The sequence below is a fragment of the Cicer arietinum genome, chromosome 3 (genome assembly GCF_000331145.2).
Source record: "Cicer arietinum cultivar CDC Frontier isolate Library 1 chromosome 3, Cicar.CDCFrontier_v2.0, whole genome shotgun sequence".
NCBI lineage: Eukaryota > Viridiplantae > Streptophyta > Magnoliopsida > Fabales > Fabaceae > Cicer > Cicer arietinum.
The window spans coordinates 19,671,642-19,682,313 of NC_021162.2; the positions used below are offsets into that span (position 1 = coordinate 19,671,642).

General features: G+C 29.5%; 1 protein-coding gene across 1 annotated transcript; it reads right to left on the bottom strand.

The window, feature by feature from the left end:
* Positions 1-1,950: 1,950 nt before the first annotated feature.
* Positions 1,951-2,878, bottom strand: LOC101494437 (enoyl-CoA delta isomerase 1, peroxisomal-like). The gene has a single exon (XM_004492056.4). It carries the CDS (start codon positions 2,804-2,806, stop codon positions 2,093-2,095), a length of 714 nt encoding a protein of 237 aa, XP_004492113.1. The 5' UTR covers positions 2,807-2,878; the 3' UTR covers positions 1,951-2,092.
* Between the last annotated feature and the right edge of the window lie 7,794 nt (positions 2,879-10,672).

A 10,672-nucleotide genomic window follows, 5' to 3' on the forward strand; every position in this document is an offset into this window, starting at 1 on the left:
ATGAAGGATTTCATGTGGAGATGGAAATAAGAAGGATTAATTTTTGTTTGGGTTGAAGATATGGGATAGTGATTTGAGTTTGAGAAAAAGAAATAGGCTTAATTGCAGTTTTGGTCCCCCTATTTTAGCTGAATCGCGAAAGTAGTCTCTCCATTTTGTTTCTCCCCAGTTTTGGTCCCCCAAACAGAATTTTAGTCCAAAACTTGATGAAATTTTATTTTTTAAAGCCGTACTACACCATTTATGGTCATATATTTCAGGTACAATTGTTGCAAATGAGATCTTGAGGCATTGTGTGACTTAAATAAATGCAAAAAAAATGAAATTCCATTAAGTTTTGGACTAAAATTCTGCTTGGGGGACCAAAACTGGGGAGAAACAAAATAGGGGGACTACTTTCGCGATTCAGTTAAAATAGGGAGACCAAAATTGCAATTAAGCCAAAGAAATATTTATGAGTTTGACTTTTTTTTAGTGAAGATGAACTAGATTTTGATTTGAAAGAATGTATTGGATATGTAGTTTTTGTTACGAAGATTATGATTTTTCTTGGTTTATTATTTAAAATAATAATTTTTTATTTTAATTAAATGTTATTTTGTTTTTAATTATAAAAAAATGCATGGTCACATCAATGATACCATCAATATTTCTCAGGTCAGTTAAAATTAGTCACCTTAATAATTTTTATTATAAAAAACTCATGAGCTATTTTAATTTTTTTTTTAAACTGTAAGGGTATTAAAAAAAAAATATTTACTTGAACGGAAACCAAAATAGTTTATTAGGCGAAGACTAAAAATATATTTAAACTAATAAATTTTTATTTAAAATTATTTTAATATGATAATATAACTTTATATTAGACACATAAACCTAAAAAATGAATATGTTAAGTATATAAATATATATATATATATATATATATATATAATTGAATTAAAAGTTTATATCATATAGATCATTTATGTAAATTTTATGAAAATTTAAAATCATTTAATATGTTATTGAAGTATATCAAAATTAAAGTCTTAGATATGTTTTTATTAAACATCATTAATCCTTGAGTCTTAATCATCAATCGAACTATTTTAGATTTGTACAAAATTTGTATCACTTAAAATGTTATTGAACAGTGTAACATTGATGTAATTTAACCACTCTTCTTATATATATTAAAAATAATGTGGTGCCCTTTAAAATTTGATGCATAATGCAATTATACCTCTCAAACACTCTTAATACCCTCTCTACTATAAACACCCCATTAACTGAGGTAATCAAGTGGAACATTAGTTGTAAATGAGATAAAGAATTAAGAAAACTTTCTCACCGCTAAAAAATAAGTTAATTAATGATTTATTGTTGTCTTATCTAATATTTTCAAAACTTTGAAATATGAACGTGATTGTTCCGAAATTGATATAGATATTGTTAAATGATATTCCCTTTAATATGAAACATAAAAAAAAAAATTAAATAATAGTTGAAAAAATGATGTATTAAATTAAAAAATAAAACTAGATGTATAAATTTTTTAATTTCCCTTTTAATTATATATCATTAGAGTAGTACTAGAGTTGTCACCAAGAGAAAAATGAGTTACATATAGGCCAAACTAACTATCCAATTCAATAACAATACAAATGAGACTTCTTTCATTTTCACTTTTACCTACTTATTTTAGTGGTAATCTGGTACCATTTTTTTTTCTTCCACTAAATAGTTATTTTACATATAAATTACTAAAGCCTCTTTTTTTTTTAAATTACATGTCTTTAGTTAGTGACTCGATTAAAAATTTAAATTAATCATTAAATAATCGAAATAATTATTTAAAAAATACATTTAAGATTATAAAAATCTCTGAAAGATATAATTTAATATTAAAATATTTTATTACAATGATAAAAACTAAAACAATTCACATTTTAATGATTGTATAATTAATTTAAATGATAAAAAGTAAATTGTTTGATATTTCAATGATTTTATAATTAATTTAAATGATAACCCTGTAGGCTTTTAACAATTTAAAGTGTGATGTGATCCTTAAAAGATTCTTATTCTCAATAAGACAAGCTCTACTTAACTAAAGTTTGGATCCAATGTTTCTCTCGGTATTTCTCTCAGTAGTATCTTCAACAGCCCGAATCACGTGACCCAAAAACTTCTTCCTATTCGCAGCGTACACGTGTCCATCCCAGCCACGCTTCACCAAATCAACGGCCAAACCAACAGCAGCCTTAACCGTCTCCTCAGCGCTATCATGCGCCGAGTAAATAATCCCCAACCGCAGCGCCTCCTTAGCAGTTATCTTATCCGCCTGCATCACGATCCGGCGGCGAGCCGCGGCGGAACCTACCTTAGCATCAACAATGGCGATGAACCAAGCCGGAATAACTCGATTGATGTCGATTTCGCTCATGTAGAGAAATCCTCTATCAGATCGCATCAAAACGTAGTCATGAGCGAGTGCGAGGATGTAACCGGCGGCGGAAGCGTGACCAGTGACAGCCGCGATTGTAGGCATAGGGAGAGAGATGAGATCGGAGACGACGGAACGGAGTAAGTCGTCCATGAGGATGAGGCGGTCGTAAAAGGATTGAGACCAGTCAACGTCGTAGCCGTTGGAGAAGAATTTGCCATGAGCGGTGGTTATGAGGGCAGAGGAAGTGGTGGCTTCTTGACGGACACGGTGGAGGGCGGATTTGATGGAATTGAGGAGTGTGGGATTGAGACGGTGCTCGTTGTCGCCGGTTAGGGTTAGGATGAAAATGTCACCTCTTTTCTCTAAGCTGCACATTTTTTACTGAAAATTGATTATCAAGAGTTTAAGCGATTCTTAGCTCATAAACAGTTACAAACACGAAAGATCTTTACAGTAAACACTGGGGACATGTATTTAATAACCGTCAAATATAAGAGTCGTGGGCAGATAAATTTTTATTTTTATTGAATTAATTAATATAAGTCGGATAAATTTTAAATAATTTTTGAACATTGACAAAATTTAGGTGAGTTTTATTAATTGATTTTTGTATGAATTAACTTGATCGTTTATTATTATATTTTTAAATTTATATTTTTTTAAAGTTTATTTTAAAGTTTTATTAATAAAACATTTTGTATATAGTTTTATCAAATACGCATTCTTTTACAGCATTTACATAAAAAAAAACGCTCTAAAATACCATGCTATTGGTGTGAAAGCGATATATTATATACAAAACGTTCTAAAAGTGTTGTAAACATAACGTGGAAGTCTTTACGAACATTGTGACCTATATGACATACAACAACACTTTTTCTAAAGCGCTTGTCAAAAAAGCGTTGTTGTATCCTTCGCTAATTGTACAACAACGCTTTTAGTAAAAAAAAGCTGTAAAAGGCACACTGTAAAATGTTAATATATATCTATATATATATATATATATATATATATATATATAATATTTATTTATTTTTATTTATCATATGTATTTAGAGTTTGGACTCTATTAATTGGTTGATCCTTTATTATTTGTGTGATACTTCACTATGAATTATTGAAATATTACTTGTACTTCTATTTGGTCTATTTCAAAGGATGAAAGCTCCTTCTAACACGAATCCTCCCACGTCTATTCTCTTGTACCCTACTTTCTCACTCGGCGAACTCGAGTAAACCGATAGAACCTGCCCAATCCATTTCACCCTCTGTGGGCTGAGCGATTGACTTATTTTGTCCAACCATATATGGAGATATAACAAGTGAGAAGAATTTTAATATGAGAGAGTAAAATGATTAAATTTGGATCATATAATACAATCATACATAGATGATCCTGATTAAAAATTATTTAAGTGATATACGACCTCTTAAAATATCCGTGTGAATTTTCTTCTAATCTTAACCATTCATAATTCGATTAATGACAAACAAGCATTCCTCTCATTTTATTATTATTAAAAAAGCTCTTTCATTTGATATGCTCCTATGTTTAAAGTTTTACTATTTAATTACATTTAAATAGAAAAAGAAAATTTATGTCTATTCTTATTGGATATTATGCTTGTTCTTATTTTAATTGTCAGATTTATTAAGATAAGCTTATTTATTTTTATATATGGTTTTTAAACACAAGATTACATTAATTAATTAATTAATTAATTAATTACTTATGATAGGTTTTTTTTATGTCTGTTTAATTACATTTAAATAGAAAAATAAAGTTTATTATGTCTGTTCTTATTGGATATTATGCTTGTTCTTAATTTAATTGTGAGATTTATTAAGATAAGCTTGTTTATTTTTATATATGGTTTTTAAACACAAGATTACATTAATTAATTAATTAAGATAGCTTTTTAAAATAACATATGCATTTGAAAATAATTTAATTTTTTTTCAAATGAGAAGTTATTTTTAGTAATTTTTCATAAAAATAATTTTTTATAACATATTGTTTTGTATATAAAATTGATTTCGTTATAGTGAACAAAAAAAAAACTTTAATCTTTTAATAAATTTTTAGGCTTAAATGCACTCTTAACGCATGCATTTATCAATTTTGCAATTTTAGACCCTTAATTTATTTTGAGTAATTTTAACCCCCTTTATTTACCTCTTTCTGAATTTTTATCCTCTATATTTTACGATTTTAGATTTATTGAAAGTTCATAATATTAAGATAGACTACTCACACCTAATAACTTCTCAATCTTTCAACTCCTCTTTTTCCTCTCAAAAAAAAAAAAAAAAAAAACTCTTCTTCCCTTTCCATCTCCAACACATCTGTCATCAAAATCTACATCCTTAAATAAAACATTCAATTTAATTGGTTCAAAATAACAACTAAAAAATCCACTATCACTCAAATCAAACACTCCTCCACAAATTTTTTTTTTTCTAAAAAAGAACTGCAAATCAAAGCAAACAACGGGTTCAATCGTACACACAATATGTGAAAAAAAATTCTAACAAATCAAAAATCAAATTTACAAAACTTAAATCTAGCATGAGTAATAATCATCACATATTGCACAAACCTATTTCCAAAAACAAAACGTTGGTTGAATCAAACCATTACTTTATTGAATTAAATCAACCAAGGAAAAAGAAGTTTCTAAAAATTTGTGATAACAAAAATCCCGAAGATGAAGGCATTGAAGGTTATCGACGCAGTGGCTACCATGCTGACTGAATCGATGAAGACCCTGAACGCCCGTTGATATGGCATTTGGCGTTCATTACAAACTTTGTTTGGTCAAATTCTTCACTGTTTGGCTTGCTTAGGACACCCATCATTTTGTTCATGAATCTTCCACTCTCAAAATCTTCTCTTTTTAATTTTTTATTTATTAAAATTAATAAATTCGTCATATCTTGGAAAGTAAATATTTTCTATTTATGATTTCATATATTTCTCCAAATTTTTATTGTGCATTCAAGTTTTCATCTGATCTAAGCTCTTATTAACTTTTTTTATTTTTTTTTTATTTTTACCTTTTTACTTAAACAATTGAATTCAATTACATGCTAGGGATTGTAAGGAACACTTTGAATTTTAGAGATTATGAAGAAAAAAAAAATAGGTGTGAATGGTGTATTTTAAAAAACTTCGAAAAAATCGAACTACATATGAGTGAAGAATTATGAAAAAAAGAAAAAATTGCTGATGAGAATTGAATTTACATCTTAATTAGCTTTCATAATTAGTTTACTAAATTTGTGTATTTGATAGATCTTAGACGCACCTAGAATTAAGGGTTTAATTTAGATTTAATTGTCAAACTTCATTAATTTTTAGATTTTTATTCATCTTGACCTTTCTGTCTTCAGCTGAGCATATCTAGAGCTACAAATATCAGATTATAAGGATCTTTGTGTAAGATAAACTACTATAATTTTGTGTTTCATAAGCTTCATCAAATTTAACTTAAATCAATGTGAAACGGACTTCCCAAGCTACAGGGTCGTTGCTATCAAAGCCCAATACATCTTCTAACTAAAAGGACCATAATTCTCTCATTAGTTGCCTGAATTGAACAAAATTCGTGCCCATTTAAAGCTTATAGAGAGGGATATTTTTGGGATTAAAAAAGAGAGGTTTTTCCAATTTTTAACCGGTGCAATATCACACTCAGATGAGGTAGTATTGAAAGGAAATAAAGCTTGTCTTCTTGCTTCATTATGAAGTTTTCTACTTTTTGTTTGTTTTGAAATTCTAATTTCCACGAGTTCTCTCCTACTAATGGGGAGGGCTATGTCTTGTAATCAGTCTTTGGGCGTAGACATTATTGAGTTTCATTTATGAAGTCTTGCTTTAGATAGTTTGTTCATGGTTATGATTTTGCATTGAAGGTATTTGATGTTATGTCTAGCTTGGTTTAAGTTTGAGTTTTAAGTTTAATCTTGGTTTAATGTTTGCTTAATTCATTTACCTTGATTAATATTCATCCTAGAAACATTTCTAGTATTGAAATTTTGGATATAGTGAGCTTATTGCTTTAATTATAAGTAATAGAGCGAAATTAACACATGAATGTTTATTTATGGTTAATGATTGAATCAAACTCAAATAATTGTTGAAACCTTTGGATTGATTGTTTTTCCATCACTATTTTCAAATTCTATTGGTTGTTATTTATGATTGTTTTATCTTCAAACTAAAATCCCAAAACATTTTAATTTACTTATTTAATTTGTTTGAAATATATAAGTTGGTCAATTGAGAAATGATTTGGGTTGACACTTTTAGTACAAGTAGTAGAATTTTTACTCGGTTTTATTAATTTTGATGGGTTTGACACCCATCAATGACACAATTTATTAATTTAAAGGGTTAAAAAATACATTTAAACAAAAAAATTTAATAAATAGTTCACATAGGTTATACGTAAACTGTGTGCGTTCACGTACGCAAACTGAGTTTACGCAAGTCCTACGTAAATTCAGTTCACATACGCAAACTCAATTCATGTAGATTTCTTCATCTTTTTCTTTTAGACTTCTTACAGTCGCGCTGCCACCCACCTTTTTATTCTGTTCCAGACTTCTTGCATCTGCGTCACCGCCCATCTTCTTCTATTGTAGATCATTTTTTTTATTTATCAAAGTAAGGTGTGTAGAATACTTTTTCTTAGATTATCTATGTCATTCGGGCAACATACATTTAAAAAAAAACAATTAGCAAGTATATTGATTTTTATGATAAATTGAATTTTATGTAATAAAATGTTGGATATATTAAAATACGGTGGTCAAGAAACTTCATAAAAAACAATTGTCGCGAAGAAAGCTTCATTTGAGTTAAATACTATTAATTTAAGTATTATATTTTGTTATAGAAATTTTTTATTTAGATAAAATGATACATAAATTTACGACGTATTCGAATATGAAATATAATATTCAGATTAATCAATAATTGTTATAGATTTTACGGACATTTCATCATAGTATTTAATTTCAATCAATTAATATTTTTTAAAAATTAATATTAAATATGATAAATCTAGTTTAAATTTGTTTACATTTAAATCTATTAATCACTTTTTGTTACTATTTTATTTGAAAATAGTAAGTAAAAAATTGTGATAGCTTAATAAATTAAGATGTGGTGAATGATCTGATTGAAATTTTATAGTTTTGAAGACATTTAAGTATTAGATATATTTTCATTCACTTAAATTATTATTGTTGTTACTTATGTTTCTGTAACTGCCTTCTTTTTTTTTTTTTAAAAACAAAATCGATTTTCAGAAATTAAGAAAGAAATATATTTGGATAAAATATTTAAGTCGTAACACAACGACATAAGTCAACAATATTTACAAGCAGCGGAAATAGTTTTTGAAACAAAAATTCAACCATCTTAGGGTCCCAAATCAAATCTCGAATAATCCATCCGATTTATCAACCAGATCTCGTAGAGTCTTTGCAGCAGTCTGTGCAGCAATAGAAGTAGCCATGTTATTCATAGCTTCAGCCATTTGATCATCCCCATTGACGTTGACTCTTGCAGCGTCATCCCTTCTTGGAGGCATTTTTTCTTCAAAACCAACATCAAGAAGAAATCTCAACACCCCTTAAAATAATTCCAAAAATAACTTCCGACTACATTAATACATGACAACTACACCAGACCTGACAACTAAGACAACTTAACCCGATGCACGATCAGATAACAACTCCCAACCTACAGGTTGACCTACAATCTATAACCAAAAGCTCTGATACTAAATTGTAACAACCTGTTTTTTTTAAACAAAAATCGAATTTCAGAAATTAAGAAAGAAATACTTTTGGATGAAATATTTAAATCGTAACACAACAACATAAGTCAACAAAATTTACAAGCAGCGAAAATAGTTTTTGAAACAAAAATTCAAAGTATTTAAACAACAAAAAACACCAGGGCTATGAGACCTATCAAATATAGCTCATAGCCCTGGGGTATTCTCGGTAGACATCTGCATAAAAGTATTGCCCCAAGAATCTCGACTTTCCCCACGTCACATCAAAAAGTGGAACTTGGACCCATCAAAACAAAGTCAAGCTGACAATATAAGGTATAGATAGAGTCTTCCAAAATAAAGTAATTACAATCACAAAAGAAAGACACTTAGCCCATATACAGCTATATAATTTGATCATACTACAAAAACTATACAACCCTGGTAATCTCCACGCGCCCCGCAAGATACATCTAACACAACATCGGTCAAGTATGACTAATTACCTTCCTATCTCCAGAGTACTAACCGGTAGGATGATCCTGGTTCTCATCTGAGGGCAAAACCCAAATTTCCACAATAATTGTAAAGGGTCACCTACCGAAATTAACAAATATCACATAGCATTGAAATTTCAAATGCACAAAATAACCTTTCAACTTAGTATACTCCTTGAAAGGGTTTTCATATGCCAAACATGCATAATCAAAGTTGAAAAATAAAGTTTTTAACAAAACTGCACTGTCGTATTCGAATACAGCAAACTCGTATTCGAATACAGTGCTAACTAGTGGCAAAATCATCCTGTCGTATTTGAATACAATCCTGTTGTATTCGAATACAATACTGTCATATTTGAATACAAATGCGAAATCATAAGTCAGTAGCAAAGTATGTGATGTCATATTCGAATACAATCCTGTCGTATTCGAATACAACTGTGAAAAATGCAAATTTTCAGTTTTGAAAATGTTACGAAATCAATCAACATTTACACACAAATTCAATCAATCGCACTTAGCAATTACGACATAATCACAAACAACAATTGAGTATGTATATACAATCATCATAGTATAACAAACATGACTCGCGTGCCAAGCACCCTAATGCAATGCATATATGCCAAAATGCAAGATTCTGGAAGTCCAACCAAAACCCTCCTCGAAGAGGCGTAAATTATAATTGTATCGCTTATCACATGCCTTTTACTAATTACCAATGTGTCACCCATCACAGGCCCACACGATTTACTAAAGTGTCGCCTATCACAGGCCTTACACTGTTTTCTAGAGTGCAATCGCTCACAAATCAGCACGACGCGATGATCCCCGTAAAGATAAGATGAACCAACAAATCACATGACATCATCCCGTGGCCCATCCGGTCACCACTATCACCATGGCCCATCCAGTCACCATGTACTATGAAATGCATGATCATACTCTGACTCTTTTTACCGTAACCATTAAGTAAATGCATCTATTAAAAGATTTCCCATTTTTAATACTCAAATACAACACATAGCATACTCAAACATATTTATTCACACCAGTTTCAATTTCCACAAACACACATAAATCCCATCTCGAAATTCAATCCACACATAAATTGAATAAAATTCATTTTCCACCAATTCACACATAAATTTCTTCTAAAAAATTCGTAATATTAATTATGAACACATCAATCACACCAAACATGAATCACTAAAAACCACACCTCAAACACATCAAATTCAAATTCCACAATTTCACCCATAAAACTCATTAAATTCATTTTCCACAATCTACACATCAAACACATCAAATTTATTTTTCACAAATTCACATATAAGGTCCTAAATGCAAACTAAAAGTTTGGAAGGAGCCCTTACCTTATTTATAGCTCTTTCAATAATTACCGTTACTAATATCAAACGCAACGAAAATCTCACTCGTGCTAACACCTTCAACAAATAGTGTTTGTCTTACTCAAATTAATCTCTGAAACTTTAACTACCTTACAACCCTTCCTTACTCCTAACCCCTTTTGAGTATATCCATGAAAATAATTTTTATATATCAAAATGCATAAACAATGTTGAAAAATGAAGTTTTTAACAAAACGGTGTTGTCGTATCCGAATACGGCACTGTCGTATCCGAATACAAAGTCAAGTCCGTGGCCAAACTGTGTTGTCATATTTGAATACAACACTGTCGTAGCCGAATAATAATGCGAAAAATGCAGATTTTCAGTTATGAAATGATTTTTGAATCATTTTAACCCTTACAATTTAAAGATTAGCAATGTTTCAACTTCAGATTAAATTTTTTTATGGAAACAAGTCATTTCAAACCTCAACACATCAATAACAAAGATTGATCAATTTATTCAATTTTTTTTCAAAACACCAACAACAACAAGAATGTTGAAAACATTGATCACCCACTCAAGAAAACCATTCTTCC

Excerpts from the sequence above, each read along its gene's own strand:
- LOC101494437 (XM_004492056.4), bottom strand. The coding sequence starts at position 2,806 with ATGTGCAGCTTAGAGAAAAGAGGTGACATTTTCATCCTAACCCTAACC.